At 38.3% G+C, this 16,808-nt stretch overlaps 2 protein-coding genes across 3 annotated transcripts in view; one reads left to right on the top strand and one right to left on the bottom strand.

Annotated features, from left to right (window-relative positions):
- The window catches only part of LOC141796618 (RNA polymerase II elongation factor ELL2), a 28,446-nt gene extending 16,550 nt beyond the window's left edge, over positions 1-11,896 (top strand). Inside the window, exons 5-12 of one of the 2 annotated variants that reach the window (XM_074677841.1) lie at positions 1,204-1,445; positions 2,009-2,133; positions 4,901-5,015; positions 6,834-7,290; positions 7,771-7,834; positions 8,271-8,442; positions 8,524-8,568; positions 8,971-11,896. In XM_074677841.1, coding sequence (XP_074533942.1) covers positions 1,204-1,445; positions 2,009-2,133; positions 4,901-5,015; positions 6,834-7,290; positions 7,771-7,834; positions 8,271-8,442; positions 8,524-8,568; positions 8,971-9,078 — 1,328 coding nt within the window. In that variant the 3' untranslated portion in view covers positions 9,079-11,896. Of the gene's footprint in view, positions 1-1,203; positions 1,446-2,008; positions 2,134-4,900; positions 5,016-6,833; positions 7,291-7,770; positions 7,835-8,270; positions 8,443-8,523; positions 8,569-8,967 lie in introns of both variants that reach the window. The other variant, XM_074677840.1, reaches the window with a different exon arrangement.
- A 45-nt stretch (positions 11,897-11,941) lies between these two features.
- pex11a (peroxisomal biogenesis factor 11 alpha) lies at positions 11,942-16,166 on the bottom strand. Its single transcript, XM_074677842.1, has 3 exons — positions 15,812-16,166; positions 15,585-15,700; positions 11,942-13,531 (listed from the first exon to the last, which is right to left on the bottom strand). Exons 1-3 carry the CDS (start codon positions 15,865-15,867, stop codon positions 12,963-12,965), a joined length of 741 nt encoding a protein of 246 aa, XP_074533943.1. The 5' UTR covers positions 15,868-16,166; the 3' UTR covers positions 11,942-12,962.
- Between the last annotated feature and the right edge of the window lie 642 nt (positions 16,167-16,808).

Here is a 16,808-nt window from a genome sequence, read left to right as displayed (position 1 = left end):
AAAATGTCCACAGACCAAGTTGGGATTACAGGTTTTGGAGCAGAAATACATTCGCAATTTAGATAATAATGTATGATTTAGAGCTCTGCTGCATTTAGGGGAAAAGAGGCAATGACAGTACCATTGATTTTGAGCTATTTCCCCATGTAAAGTTAATAAACAAACAGTATAACGTTTTTTTAAAGGTTTTTTCTCATTAATGTCCAAAACACTTGAAGCATGTCAGTTATCCTACGTTAACCATCACTCAGGGAAATGTCACTCCATACAAGCTGCATTAAGGTTGTTAAAACTTCCCCTTAAGCCTCTGTAATTTATCACACCGCCAAACAATGGTTCTAGTCTCTGCTTGTTTGAAATGCGGCTGTACAGGTTGTTGCAGTGCCGGAAGGATATTTGTCTGAAATCTTCTCTTCTCTAAAGATCTGCACCTTTACTGTAAAACTGTACTGGCAAAACATCCTGCATACATGATACATCTAACCTTTAGTACCAGTGGAGGCAACATTATCCTTTGACCTATAGAAACCTACAAAGTATGGCTTAAAGTTGTAATGAGATTACTGTAGATATCTATAAGCACGGCCTGCCCAGTCCAACAGAATTAGAACTACAACAGGAAGAAAGGGCCTCTCTGTGTCAGTCGCTTTAGTTTCCATGCTCCTCTGTTTACTCAGCAGTAAGCCTACTCTACTGTCAACTCCTTTCACTGTTTTCCACTTGCAGCACCAGTGCCTCTACATGTGATCACAGGCTGAAAAGTGCATGAGAATGATACTTTTTTCAGCACATTGTTTTGTTTTGTCCTGAGGCTAAAAATGCAGCAGCTACTCTGCAGCCTATCCTGTGTTTGTGTATGTGTGTGTGAATTAGGCAAACAGTCTGACATTAGAGAGATACAGTAGAGATTAATCGCAAAAGGTTGTCCTTCTTTCAAAATAAGGGTGTGATTTGTCAAACTTGCCTGAGGACCGGATTAAGAATTTAATGTTGGCTGTTCTATTACTGGATACTCTGAAGGTATGCCAATCCTATAACTAGATCAGTTAGCTCTTAAGTTTTTGCATAGGTGAAGTTAGCAAATGGTCATTTAGATACAGCTTAACATCACTATTGTGACCTTCACCATTACTGCTCTGTCATTCTTATCTGTCTTTGATGCTACATGTAACACCGCTGTGTGTCCTTTTGTTTTGATCTTAGGTAAGTGTGTGAAGGTGCAGAGGAAGCAGGGTCTGGTATCAATCTCAGATAGCAGCAACAAGCACTCACCAAGCAACAAGAGGAGCCTGGTTTCCAGCCCTGTGGCACACCGACCCTTGAGGGATCGCATCATTCATCTCCTGGCCCTAAAGCCTTACAAGAAACCTGAGCTGCTACTGTGGCTGGAGAGGGAGCGGGCAAGTCAAAAGGACAAGGCAGACCTGACCTCAGTCCTGGATGAGGTGAGACATCTGGCGCAGTGCTGTATCAACACAGAGCTGCTAATGATTAACAACACCCAAAAGCAAAAAATGAAAGATAAGAAGCAACAATATAGCAGTTTTTAGCATCAGGGGCCAAGGATCAAAACATTGAATGTATATATTTATATATTTTATCACTACAGAAGGTAATGTTAGCAGGTTTATTTGGGAATCTTTCCTGAGTTCACAGTGTTTGAGTGTCTCGCTGCAGTCATGAAGTGGTGGCTGTGCCGACGCTGCTTGCTGTAATTAGAGCTGTGCTTTAGTTATCTTTGGAGAAGAAGATTGTGTTTTGACAGGAGAGGGGTGGGGCTTTTCCGTTCGTTGAAATCTGACTTCTTTCAGAATCAAAAGTGGTAGGTTTGAGCAGATTTGTCTCAGCTAGTTTAAACTGTTACAGGGCATGGTTGCAATGTTTACCACAAAAACAGTTCAGATGCACTGAAGAAAGCTCTTCTTTTATGACAGTCAGCTGCTCTTTTTTTCCTGTTTTACTCTTCCCTCTTCTGATATTTTAAACACACGGGGCTGTTGTGTTTTAGGTTGCTAAACTGAACCCAAAAGACCACAGTTTCTCACTGAAGGATGAGCTCTACAAACATGTTCAGAAGGACTGGCCTGGATATTTGGAGGAGGAGAAGCAGCTCATCCATAGGCTTTTGATCAGGTGAGTGATGAATATATGCAAAACAGAAACTGGACTAATTGATCCGTGTATGAGTAGAAAAATAAGAAATGACTATTTTTACAATGGATTTATCATTAATGTTAAACATATAAAGGAAAATAAACAACAAATATGTGACTATTCCAGCTTCTCGTGTAGCCTTTTAAGATCATCCACTTCATCAGACATATAATGTGCTAAGTAAAAGGCTTTTTTTTTGCTTTGTAAAAACTTTTCACAATATTTTGGTGAGTTTTAAAATAAATTAATCAGATGTATTATCAATAAAATAGCTTTTCTCTTAAGGTGGTCTGAATGTGTAGGGCAGGGGTGGCAAACCAGTCAGAGACCAAGAGCCACAGACTGTGGTACTACAGAGAGCCACTTCACGCACAGGGTCTTACAAACACACTTCCTCTCACACATACACAAAATGACATAAAATGACAATCAATACATTTCTAACTTTCAAAGCAAGATTTATTGTGTTTGTAAGTGTGTTTTAATTCTTACTAAAGAAAAGAAACTGAAACTTAAGTATCAATCTGTACACCCAAACATTAATCACCACTGATCCTAATGTTGGCATCAGTATATCTATATTTTAGATTGATCAGCACACCACTACTCTTAACTATATATATATATATATATATACATACATGTATTTTATGAATGGATCAAAGAGCTGCACGCTGAAAGGCAAAGAGCCACATGCAGCTCCCGAGCCGCAGGTTGGCCACCCCTTGTGTAGCGTCATTGGTGCTTTTGTGTTTAAATACCTGTGCAATACCACATGGAGTACACTTATATACTTTCTCATCCATACTTATAAAAAGCCACTTTCCAGTTAGCTTAGCTTAGCTCAGCTCAGCTTTTTGTGCTTTTGAAACAGAAAAGATTAGCTTAATTCAGACAACAACTTAAAGTTAACAGTTCAAGTTTGGATTTACAATGTAATGTACATGGCATATAAATGTCATATACATTTATATTCATGCTGTTAAATGTTGATGAATGTGCTTTAAAGGTAAAGTAAGTCAGGTTAGGAGTTTTTGTGATATTCCATGTCAGATTAGCTTCTTCCTCTGGTTGGCCTTTGTGCTAAGCTAGGCTAAGCTAATCATTTTCTGTTTGTGCTTTGCATTAATTTATTTTTTTGTAGTCCTTAATATTTTTTAACCTATATCTGACATGCTAAGCTGAGGTGAGCTCATCCTTTTTTCCATCAAAGCCCAGCCTCTGAGCTTCTTTCTAAGATCCTTTCACCTGAGGGTTCAGTACAGAACTTTTCATGTCTTCTGTAAATGTTTTTGTTAATTTAAAGGTATTTTGGGGTATGCATTTTTGCCATTAAAGCCTCAGTACATGTGGCACATGTTTAAAACACAAGCCCAACCAGCACTCCCATGCAGACTTATTGTTTTAGTCACAACCGTAATCTTCTCCAAAATCTTCTAAACTAGTTCAGGTGCATAAACCAGACCTTCACCTTTCTAAATGTAATAATAACAAGAAAAATAGTAAAAGGTAATAACAACCTAAGTTTCTTGGACTTGTGCACAAAAACTACTTGTTTCCAAAAAGTTTGAAACACATATTAATGTTTGTTTTAACTGTGACATTAAAAGCTGGCTTGTGGTTAAAATTCCCATTTTGCGAAGGCTAATCACCCATAACTAAGAGTGATAGCCATTATTTTATCAACGTTTTTAACAAGAAAGCAAAAAATGTGAATAACTTTAAGGTTTTTTGACCCTAAGTGACCAGTTTAGGCAGATCACACAGAAAAGATTCAGGGATTGATGCGTTTTGACAGTGCTGGCATTAACACAGAAGAGCCTCCGAGTTATTGTAAGTCTGCTGTGATCATGCTGAAATGGGGAGCTTCTAAATGACTTATCCTCTGCTCTGATGAATTCCTTAATGGACACATCAAAGCATTGGAAAATGTTCCCCTGCACCGAGTTGCCAAATGGCATTAACATTGAAGGTTCAGAGGAGCAAGGCTGAGTTTTTTCAGGGTGAGTTTCTTCCCCTCATATGTGTCCTCTGCCTGCCAGTAAACATGCAAGCTACGAGCTCCATGAAGCAGGTCCTGTTGTTTTATTGCACAGGCCTGTGTTTTAACCATCCATGCTAAGAGTAGCCTACAACAGTAGTCATCGGCCTGTTTAATGAACGTGATGCTGTGAAAGCCTGTAAATACTCTGTGCTCTGATTCCTTTCTTCTAGTTTTTCATGTGCTGGACTGATTTTCTAGTTTTCATGCTTTTGTAATCTTTGAACTCTCACACTGACCGTTTTATTATGCTTGGATTTGATTGGGGGTGTGACTTGTTGTAACATCTTTTTGAGGAAGGAGCTGAAGGAAGCAGATTAACAGAGAAGAGGGTCTGGTCCTACTGAGGTTAAAACTGCTGCTATTGTTCTGCTCACTGGACTGTGTTTAGTCTTTTAGGTTGCCTCCTGTTGATTGTATTAGCAGAGACACAAAACCAAACACCCTCCACACATTTCCTAAAAGACGCTTGGATAGAACTAAAATAAGATTGACGGTTTTGTAATGTCAATGATTACTCCTTTCACAGAGAGGCTGCCGCTGCTGTCTTTTCTCCGTGTGTCATAATAAATGATAATTGCTTACAGATCCGCCAAGGCAGGCTTTATGACCTACATACTGCCTCTTCCTGTTTAGCTTTTCAGGCCATTTAACTTTGCAGTCACTGTCAACTGAAGGTGCTGTATATATTTTTTTCTTCTTCAGGAAACTTCAGCCACTCCACAGTAGCCAGTTGAGGAGTCCCCAGTCCAACCATTCATTCCTCAAAACTCCAGGGGACTCTCCTTCACAGCTCAGCCCTGCCAAGAATCTCTCCGTGGTATTTATTCACCTTCACTGAATTGAAAATTTTCCCCTTTCTTTCTCCTTATTGGAATGAAAATAGATTACAGTTGTTCTCTTTTGCAGATGCACATAACTGGAATTCAATTTCTGCCATTTCTTTCAGCACTTAGGTGAAGTAGCTTTGGACTAAAAATAGCCCCAGCTGGAATTAAAGGAAAATTTAGAAATGTGGAAAATGTGCTTTGTACAGTTTGACTACAGTGACTGACCATTTGTTATCCTGGAGAGAACATTCTGAATTTATTTGCGATGGGACAAAACAATGTGATCTCTAAGGGAAAGATGGCAAATTCTTTTCTTATTTACTTCTGTGATTTTGATCAGCCTACAGGTCTGTATCCCTAGGATTCATGCCTCTAGCCTCAATGTTAAAGTCTAAATTGCTTCAAAACATAAATTTGATCGAAAAATATTTACCAGATACTCCAGATATATTATGAATCAGCTATGAATTAACCAATTGGTCAATCAGCTGAGAGTAAGATGTGGTAATTGATAAAACAGCATAGGCTGTATAAGACATGGACATTATCTCCATCCCTTTTTGTTTCTGATTCAAAGTTTTAAAGCCCACCCACAGAAAACTTGTCTTGACTTAGCTTTGTTTATGTTAGGATAAGCTAAAGAGTTTGTACTTTAGCCTCTTCGCTCACAACTACCAGGTGTCTACCTGAAAATCAAGTCAGTAATGCTGTTACATGGCAAAACCTGTATGCTTAACAACAAAGAAATAAATCCCCCCCGTTGCAATGTGGGCCAATAAAGAAGTGAGGTGCTCAAACCAAAACACTTTTTTTTATCACACTGTAAACATTACTATTTTGCTGTTAAGATGGGCTTTAATGGCTTGGTGTGTGCATGGTTTTCAGTAAGGCTGGAAGTAGCTTTTCTCCCAGTATGATTCTTTTATGATTTTTTTGGGGGGTGCCAATTCAGTTTACATTGCAATTCTTCAATAGTCCCAATTTTTCAGATTTTTATTGTGCTTTGATAACACCAGGCCAAATGAAAAAGTAGAACGTATGATGATGATATCTACTGTCTGTAGCCATATTTTCCCCCAAATTGCACAATGCATGTGAGTCAGTTAATAAGACTTATTCAGGGGATCTGACATCTCAACTTTTCTCCAACCCAGCAAACTAGAATGAAGGACTTAAATTTGAAAAATAAAATGATCTTTGAAAAAATATCACAATACTATGATACATCATTTTTTTTTGCTCCTACCCCTGCAGCTAGCCCTAAGTGTACACTCAATTAATTGCAGTTTTTAGCATTTCTGTTTAGGCATCATGTCATATGTATAAGATCTTATAAAAGCAAAGGTTGCTGCTTGGTTATTTAGCTTTGAACTATGTAAAGCGCTGTTGATCTCTCAGCAAAAAAACTCTCTAAAACTCTCAGCACAAATCAAAAATAAAGACACATTTTTAACTTTTTTATTGCAATTACGATAAAATTTTCTGTTCAATTAATGTCTGTTGAAGTGCTGTCTGTAAGTAAATCAGTTAACCACTTTTACAAAATTTTGTCATCCTTAAATTATGAGCTGGGTTTTGAGCCAGTGTTACATGTTGCAGGTGATTGGTGCTCCAGTGAGAGTAGGTGAGAGCTAAATACAGTTGTCTATCTCTACTGAGTTACGTGTCAAAATTGATCCTTGACTTCACATTAAGAAACTTCAAAACAAGTCCACTCAGATTGGGAAACAATTGAGAGGTTGTGATTTAGGCGATGTGTTGCTTCTGTCGCTCTAAGATGTTAAATTATCTTTTTTCTTTTTCTCTAGAAACGCCCATTTCCCTCGGACCCTTCAATCACACAGACCCCCAAAAAACAGAGACTATTGGATCAGAGTTTGCCTCTGCAGTCACCCTCCCCTGGAGACTACAGCACAAATGATGTTCATAGCTCCACCAGCCATGGGAACTCGAGTTATCACATCAAACTGGACTTTGACAAAACTGGCAATCATCTCCTGGGGAGCCCAAATCGTCTGTACTCGCCACATAAACTCAGCACATCTTTTACTATCCCCAAAGTGGAGAGGTCAGAGTCAGCTGTGAATGCACCCAGCCTGAAGCATCCACACACAAACAGCTCCATCTGCACTGAGCAACAGTTCAACAACGGGCAGCATAAAAAGAAGAGGTCTAAAAAGCACAAAGAGAAGGAGCGAGAGCGTTTAAAACCTGACTGGATCGAGACCAGCCCAGACCTGAAGCAGAACCAAGAAAATTTCAAAGGTAAAGGTTTCTTTTTCTCTCACTTCATATCCTATTGCCCAATCATTCTTTCGTTTCACATAACTTGTTCCGACTTTGATTGAATCAGAGTTAATTAAGCAAAAAGCATTGTAAGGATTAAAAGATTGTACACTAGTTACAGTTGCTTCCTAATAGAACTCCTACACCTTCTTTTGTGAGAGCAGTGAGTGTTGTGAGGCTTGTGTTATGCTCACCGCCCTCCTGTGCTCATTTCTCGCTCCACTCTGTTGATGATTGACTCAGAAACAGCTGGCTGACCTACAACAGAGCGAGTCAGCAGGCAGCATCGCCTCCCACTCCGTGCTGCTGACGCCACTGCTTACCTTGTATCAGATCTCTTATCGGGGACAGCGATAAATGGCTCTATCAGCCTTCATATGATGGGCACATAATCACATTTGCATTGGCAGATTGCTCTAACCTTTTATTTCTGTGTGTGTGTGTTTTTCCTATCTACAGACCATGAAGGAGTGAAAACTACTGTCAGTCAAACCTCAGTGGAGGAACTGCCTGAATATTTAATGTAAGAGAAACACATGATGCTGCATTTACAGATGCAGAAAATACTTCTGAAAAGACCTGTGAATGCCAAAAATATGTGTTGGTCCTTATTTTTTGTGCTCAGATCTGTCACCAAGGAGTTAAAATTTAAAAGTTTGACACATTGATGTTGAGAAAAGAAAATGTTTTGTTCAGCTTCGTAACATTCCCATAATTAGAGGGAAGTAAGTCACGTCTAAATGAGCTGTCACAAAGCTTTCCCTGAGAATGAGTTTTCAAACAAATGATCTTACAGCTCACTTTAATACATCTGGTCAACACATCATGCTGCGACGTGTCAGGCTTCAGTCTGCCACTCTGCAGTGCCACCTACTGGAGGAATAGGAAAACAACTCTGCCCCAAGGAACTACTTCAGCTCTAACTAAACTTTTTTTTTTCTTTTTTTTTTTCATTTCAGAAAATACAGCACTATAACAGCACTGGAGCAGCGACAACAGTACAAAGACGACTTCTGTGCTGAGTACGATGAATACAGAGCTCTTCATGATCGGATCGGCGCTATCACAGAGATGTTTGTTCAGTTGGGCTCAAAGATCAACACTCTTTCCCCCGGATCACAAGAGTACAAGGTACTTTGAGGAAGAATCTTTTAATTGTTTTTTTCAATCATTTAACGCACATGAGTAACTTTTCTTTTTAAATCTTTTCAGCTCATGGAGGACCAAATACTACAAAAATACAGAAAGTATAAAAAAGTAAGAACTTTATGTATGCATGTACAAAGATTTTTTAATGTTTTTTGTATTTAAATTGATTTATTTTGTGGTTGCAGCTTATCTGCACCATAGGTTACATTTAACTAACAGAGCAGACACCATTATTTTCCAGATTACAGTGACCATCAACACAACAATTCGTATAGTTCAGACTCAACCAAATTTGAGTTTTTGTCAACTTCTAGTCAGGGAAATTTTTGCCTAATTGAGATGGGAATTTTTTTTTAAAATGCTACTGTTTTAATAGTTTACAAACAATCAGATTTAATCAGAAATACTTCAGCAAAAAAGTGCATGGTGACTGCATGATGACTACATGATCCACATATCCACATAAATCTGCATTCTGAAATCTAACCTGCCCTTTTTCTTTTTCAGAAGTTTCCTGGTTATCGGGAAGAGAAGAAGCGATGTGAGTACCTCCACCAGAAACTGTCACATATCAAAAGCCTGATCACAGACTACGACCGAGCACAGGAGCTCTCATAGTACCTGGCATCACCCACTAAAGGGTGAGAAATGACTGGACCAAAAGAGCCCTAGGGTACCCATCAGACTGCACAGCTGGGTCCTTGGGCAGCGAGACACTTTTCTCTCTGCTCCTTTGTGGAATGGAGGAGCGAGGCATGGGCTGAGACCACCGACTCGTGATCAAATGTAGCCCTTTAACATTTTTAGTAATCAACGATGATGTTTGCTGGATTTTGTTCTGCTGTAAAGTGGTCCCAACCAACGCCAAAGTATTTCCTCTGAAATACAAAACAGATGTGACCCTTCCTGGTTAACAGCATTTATATTCTCCTTTCATTGTCAGAGCTTAAAAGCATTGAATTATTTGAAAATGTACTAAACTGATGGTACAATCACTCTGAGAGGAAACATATACTACTAAAATCTTTATTTAACATACAGAGGATTGTTCTTATCACTGTCTGCTAGTAACAAGTCAAATGTTGACTTAAATCAGATAAACTATTCCTTTGTCACGGTGTTAAAATAACATAATGACATTAATAATGATGTGCCATGAACTTTTTTGGACCACATGCAATCAAATAGAAATATCATTCATACAGAGCTACATCCCTGCAGGATTCAGACCCTTCAAAGGTTTACCTCAATGTGACACTAAGTTGAACACAAACTGAAGTTAAATCTTAACTGAGTTGCTCCACACTTGTGAGATTTTTTTTTTTTTTACAGGCACTTTGTGGTTTGGATCCTTTCTTTGGGATCTGATCATAAAGATTTTACCACGTAGCTTTATGCCAACGTCCTGAGTTGATTCCAGGAAATATCTGAATGCCACATAACCACTCCTCCCAGAACTACAACGCTGTTTTTTAAATACTGCTTTTGCACTTTTAGTGTCAAATTCACCTACTTGTAGCCTGCCATGAACTGCCTTTAATATAACTACCACCTCTCTTAATTTTGTATTCCCCTGTTGTCTTTTTACTCAAAATGCATTTTTTGTCGAAGCTTACGGGGAATTTATCTTCTAAAGTGGAGTTGTTCACTGCTTGATCTATGATGGGTCTTATCAGTGTTTTATCTTGGGTTTGGAGAGCCGCATATGTCAGAATGGCAGTGTGGATCAGTCCTCACATCATAATATTTTGGTTTAGCCCCATGTAAGTCACAGGCTGACCTCTAGAGGGTGCTAGCAGGTTTTTACTCCTTTTCTGAAAGGCATGTTGTTATTCTGTTCAACCTCAACAAGCTGAGTGCTGCTGTCACAAACAGTGATCAGATTTCATGGTTCTCTGAACATTTTGCATCAATGTAGCTGTACTCACAGTTTATGTCTTAACAGTGGCTTAAAATGGGAAAATGAAAAATTGCCTTAACCTTAATGTCAGATATTTCCAACATGATGTTATTCAGGAAGCTCTCACAATTTAAAGCAAACATCTTTTTCTTCTGTGAAAGTCTTTCAGACTGATGGAACGTTTGGTTACTGGATAGTTGTCGTGCAACAGTTGTCTTATTTTTGTTGTCCTTGTTTTTTGTTCTTACGGTCAATCATTTCTGTGTTTACTTCATGTTTTCTGGTGATCTGTCAGATTAGTATAAACTCTAAATGAATTTAATGTCCACATTTCTCAGTACAAACACTCAATAGGCATATCATCACATACTGAACAGCTCAGTTGCATTTTTCTTTCAAGATGATGTATTTGTTTTTAATTTGGTATTTTAGGATGATAGAAGGACCTATGACTTACAGTAGTCGCTCTGTCTTGGCACATATTATCATTTTTAAAAAGGAAGCAATATTTATTAGCACTGACCATCAGAAGATTCAACAATTTTAGATACAGTTAGTGTACAGTCATTGTAGGGGTTTAAATAATAAAGTCAGAAATCAATCCTGGGTTTTGATCATTCCAGTACACCTTCAAAATAAACTTCTGTTTGAAAAAGGAACAAACAGAAAGGTACAGAACCATTTTACTAATACTTATTAGGAGATGCTGTGCACAGACCTGGTAAAATTGGTCAATTACAATCATACAAAATGTATAATCTGGGACACTCCTGAGAAAAATATCACATATATCTCAAAAGGTATGAATGAAGAAAATTGTTCTGCTTGAGTTGACGTATGAAATCAGCTGCTTGCAAAGAGTTGCAGAGTTCCTAAGTGCTACCTTTGATTTTCTTTTTTTTTTTTTACTTTCACTCATGCTGGAGCTAACTACTGAAGGTGCCTTTAACACTCAAAGAGCAGAGCCACTCTGCATGTACTCATTACGAAATCCTGAAAACTTGGGCCACCAGTTTTGCATCTGTAGTTTCACACTGTTGCCATGTTTCAAAGTGCTTTGTTCCTTTTTTTAGACTGAGTTGAGATCAGATGCCTTAAATTGTACCATTTGAGTTGGCGGTGGTGTGACATTAAAACGGGAAACTCTTACAAGAATTCTTTGATGTTTAAAAAAAGTAAAGAATTTCTTGACACTTTACAAAACAGCATCTAATGTCAGCGAATTCAAGTCAGATTCATGCTAATAATCCACAAATCACAACTGAGTGTGTTTAATTGGTCAGTTGGCACTGGAAAAACAACGCCCAAATTATAATGTGAAATCAAACTGTTAACCTTTACAAATCACTGCAATTGATCCAGTTAGGAAAAAGAAATATTCCTTTATTTATTGCTTTGTCTGTTTTTGTCCTTTTGTGGAAGTCTTAGTATAGTTTGATCTTTTTTTTTTTCACGGCAAAACTCAAATGTTCGATGAAAGGGAAATGGAGTATATTTTTGCAGTTTTTAATGGTGGATGCTTTATCACATTATCATCTTGAGAAAAGCTTTCAGCAAAAAGTGTGTTGTTGTCTCAGTATATGGAAAAAAATAAAGCTCTTTTCAATTCAAGGAAGTGTTGAGGTGTATTTTTTAAACTGTAACACAACTGTTTTCTATTGACCACCACTCAAAGTTTGTCTGTTATTAATAATGGCTTTTATTTATACAAGAAAACTTTTCTTTGCTTGGACAACACAGCTAGAAATCCACTCATGCTACAGAAAATGTTTCACTAAAATAACTGCAGCTTTCTCACTCTTCTACAGCTGCACATTGTTATGAAACAAATGGTTCCCTGCAGTTTTAAGAAGTTACCATGCATCAAGGTTTATTCTCATGTAAATGTCTGTCAGAACAGTAAACCCATACACCCACAAAAAATATGACACTCATACAATATATTAAGAATTTTACTGTGAACTTAAAATCTAGGTCGTCTCTTCTCAACATGATTTGCTCATTTTGTTTTGCACATTTCATTTCAGGAGTTAAAACACAGTATAACCTGCTGACAGTTAAAGCTCATTTTTCTGATGTGCGGGGAATTATATGAACTAAATCATAGGTGAGATAATACCTGAAGTTTCACATTCCACTTTCCCTCTTTAGGCACTTTAGAAGCAGCTTTTTCATCATTGGATTCAAAGAGGTAAAAACACACGTGTGCATTTATCATGACAAAGACAGTGGAGTCACAATAAGGTCCTAGGCTGATGAAAGTCAGGTGAAAGATCCCATATTGTGAAGTACAAAAGCTGCTGGTGTTGTATGTGGTTGCACAGGAATGCAGACCGGTTTAGCTCAGTTTCAAACGAACACAAAAATACTGTAGAAAGTTGATATGTTCCCTTTTAAATCAGTGCTTTAGACCTGAAATGGTCTCTGTTAAATGTCAAGTATTTTTGCATCAAAGGTAAAAAGCATGTTGCACTCGCTTATCAATATTCTGTACCAAAAAAATTAAATACACACAATCAGTAGTCTTAAAGTTTTTGTCTGTGACATAAGCTTTATCTCTTTATCTACACTCTCTCAGTTAAGTTTATCTTCACCCTCACTATCAAGGTTTAATTTTCAACTCGGGCTGCGCAAGAGTTACAATCCCGAGCAAAGAGGAGATCAAACCACAGAATCCAACCACTCCTGCATTTGACTGGTAAATCCCCAGCCTGTCTAAGGGAATGAAGAGGTCGCATATGTTCTTGAGTGTGTCCAAAGCAACAGCAGGATGGGATTTAAGGCTCTCCAGAAGCAGGAAGAGGAAAGCATCCAGCTGAGGGATGACCACGTCGGCTACTTCAGGATTCCCATTGAGATGTGTGTCCATTTTCTGTCTAAAGCGTCTATCTCTTGCTTTCTGCGACATTAACTGGAGGATCACATAGGCGTCACGGGTCAGATTCATAACTAAGGAGATAAAGTAGCAGCGAGAGGCATTTAGGCTCCAGCGTTCCTTGTCCATATTGCGGATAAGGCCGACATTTCTGGCCCACATCGCATTGTCACAGACAAAGTAGAGGGCCCGGGTCATGTTGGCTACAGTAAGGCAGAGGCACAGCACTCGGTCAGAGAGTTGCATGGTTCGCTTAGCAGCTTCAATGGAATTTATTGTGTTTCCCAGCCGGAACACTGACAAAGGAGGAAGAAAAGTGTGATTAGAGCAACAAATCACTCTAATATGAAATGTCAGGTCTGCATCCTACAGTGGAACTTGGCTTCAGAGAGTTTATCAGATAAAAAAAAGGCAGTATCCATCATCTTTCTAGATTCTTCTCTTTGAGAAAGTTGTAATAGTCTCCTTTTACTTGTCTTTTCTGTGATGGCACCTGTTCAATCTCAACCTCTTAATTGCAATCCTTGCTTCGTTAAACCCTTTACAAATACTTATTACTCCTTATTGAAAAGTTGCAGTCAAAATTAAATTCTTCTCTTAAGAGCTGTATATCTTAACAATGAGAGAAGCATCTTCCTGACACTGCATCGCCAATTCAGAGTAAGATACTTAAATGATGCAGTAACACAAACAAACCCTACTGCAACAGCAACCAGGGGGACACAGCCTTTATTACCCGACCCTGCTCTAGGCCAAGGCTGTCAGTCATTTCCATGCAGAGCTTACGTCAAATGGGGTTAAAGGGGAAACTTATCAATGAACAGTCAAAGGCCAGTGCCATTGACAAAGTAGTATGCGTGGTGTCAGCTCACAGGGAGAAGCAACAGGCTTCAACACAGTCACTAGCCTGGGTAGTAAAAAGAGGATGGAGCAGCCAACTTGGGATCATGATTTAACATTAGCAAAAGTAATCTTGCACTTTTACAAAGCATGAATGACTGAGACTTGTACCAATAGAGCATACATGTTTATCTTGGGCTTGAGCAAAGAGCAAATTTGTTGTAATAGAGAAAATACTGTGCATTTTATACATGTGGCTTCTGTTTAGGTATTTATTTACCAATAAATTACGCTTTTAAAACACAAATTAAACTCATACTAAGATATGTTGTGTAAAATCTTTCTGTGAAATTAGTATAATGACCAAAAAAAATGAGGAATAAAGGAAGGTAGAAGTACCAAAACAAAACTAATGACACTTGACCCAGAACAAGCTCAATTTAATTTTTTTTCTCTCTGCTCAGAAAAATGAACTGTAGAAGTAGAGCAAAGGTGAGTTTACCGAAAGTTTCCTTTCCAGATGTCTCTACTGAACAGGGAGAATTATTGATTTATTGAAAATAAATATGCGTGAATAAATATGAGTGTGGAGAAAAGTCATGTCAGTCATGAGCCCACCCTGACCTTGTCAGTCAGACATTATTGTGTTTTCAGAGAATAACACCAGGGAGACAAAGTTCTTGGGGGCAAAGAGGGTGAATACATTCTCCAAGTCACTTCAATTTATTTCAGATTATTATGCAGCAGAGGAGAGTAGTGTTACAGATTCAGGGGGAGAGAGGGATGGAATATAGAAGTGGGAGGTCAGCTTTATTTCACTCTATTACTGCATGCAAGTCTGTTAAACTAATGGCGAATATGTAGGAGGATAACTACATCCAATTAATTGATATGCAACTGTGGAGTGGAAGGACATTTGCAAACAGAAAACAAACAAGACAGAGGAGAGGAGTGTGGCTGGAAAAGTTATGGGAGAAAGCAGTTATTGAATGGGTTGAAGCATTAGTTTACAAGATTCAAGTTTTGAAATAAAGTTTGTTGGTCACACTCATCTTTTAGGGGACTTTCTTACATCTAAAGAGTCAATAGCGCTATTTTTTTTTTAATGTGTCTCAAACTGTGATAACTTATAAGAAACTCCCTTTTTCTCAACTGTGACATATTGAGATACTTTTTAGAGCAATGGGAGTGAAATTTTGGACGCAAAGAGGAAAATGGGCTAATATTTTACCAACAATGTTGTGCTGTGATTTTACTGCCAGGCGAAAAGGTCAAAGGTTGGACACTTGTGTGTGATTTTTCACTTGGCACTTATTATGGTGAAAACTGGGTCGGTTTTCTTACTTTTAAACTTAACACACTTTGTAAACATCACACACTAAGCCACAGTAACCATTTCTTCGTGACTGAGGCAAAATTTTGCTTTCATTTAACACACATTTTAGAATAGCTTTTTGGGGACAGCCTGGAACAGTTCAGACTCAGTGAGCCAGTGTGCGGTATACTCACATTTTCGTCCAGCGCTCATGGTGGCTTCCAGACTTTTGAGTTTTACCACAAGCTCCTTTGTGTCGGAGTTGTTTCTGAGCAGATATATCGACAGTGCACATGCATATTGGGTTGCCCTGGAATGAGGAAAGAAGACGGAAAGGAGCGTATGAAGCTTCAAACTCAACGTTTACATTATAACTTAAAACACAGCGCTCACAGTCTAATATTGGGTTAAAACAACTCACCTGAATATACGGTCTCTTCCTTGGCTCTGGTTTGTAAATTTAACGACAGCGTCCATGGTTTAATCCAACTAGAACAGGTTGTTCTCGTTGGCTAAGGTAGAGTTCACTCGCGCTACACCCACCCGTGGACACGTTAACGTGACAATTTCGCACCCGCCTGTGAGTTATCTGTTTTTTTCTTCATTGCCAGAAAAGTTGAGTCCTCCTTAGTTGGAAATCCAACCTTGAACGGATAATCAACGTCTTTAAACTTCTTTAACAAAACATGCCGAGCTCATTTTCTGGTCAGGTTAATTCCTTCATGGCAGTTGATCAAACCGTGCTCGTTTCACTACGAGCAGTTTTACAAACGGACCAAGAGACGGACAGTTTAAAATGACGGACCAGCGCGTGCTTTGTTGGTTATAAATGGTAACCATGAATTACAGTACACCCTCCGGTTCATGGTTTCTGTATCTCTAAAATATTCGTAAACACTATTTATCATTTCCGCTCTTTCACATGTTTACAAAGTGGGGCTTCAGAAAGGTACAATTTCACTGGATCTATGCCCCCCCCCCAATTTCTTAAATGTTTGGGAATTTAAGCTGTGACCATAGATAAATGGTACCTTAAAAGCTCGTCGCTTAAAAGAATGACCTTTAATCTACTTTTGAAAGTTTTTAAGGATGCTTTAGGATAATAGTTATTATTATTATTATTATTATTATTATTATTATTATTATTATTATTATTATTATTATTGTTTGTATTTTTTTGTATTTTGCTGTATAGAACCTGTGTTTTTATTCTACTTTTATCTATTCTGCACATCTTTTCTGTACCATGGTGTTACCTGCTGCTGGAATCTGAATTTCCTGAGGGAACCCTCCCAAAGGATTAATAAAGTTCCTATCTAATCTATCTAATCTAATCTAATAGTGTCACAGGGCCTCATGCTTTAGCTTGTCCGCATAAGGAAAATTATTCACAAACAGGGCTAATATCACAGATATCA

Source organism: Halichoeres trimaculatus, unplaced genomic scaffold (assembly GCF_033239565.1).
Source record: "Halichoeres trimaculatus isolate MK-OKI-2021-1 unplaced genomic scaffold, fHalTri1.1 fHalTri1_scaffold_10, whole genome shotgun sequence".
NCBI classification, from domain to species: domain Eukaryota; kingdom Metazoa; phylum Chordata; class Actinopteri; order Labriformes; family Labridae; genus Halichoeres; species Halichoeres trimaculatus.
Note: the sequence above shows the minus strand (reverse complement) of the source record. Positions and strands in the feature narration are given on the sequence as shown.

Excerpts from the sequence above, each read along its gene's own strand:
- pex11a (XM_074677842.1), bottom strand. The coding sequence starts at position 15,867 with ATGGACGCTGTCGTTAAATTTACAAACCAGAGCCAAGGAAGAGACCGT. Across the intron at positions 15,701-15,811 it reads GGAAGAGACCGTATATTCAG|GGCAACCCAATATGCATGTG; the intron begins GTGAGTTGTTTT and ends TCCTCATTCCAG. Across the intron at positions 13,532-15,584 it reads CATGAGCGCTGGACGAAAAT|TGTTCCGGCTGGGAAACACA; the intron begins GTGAGTATACCG and ends CTCCTTTGTCAG.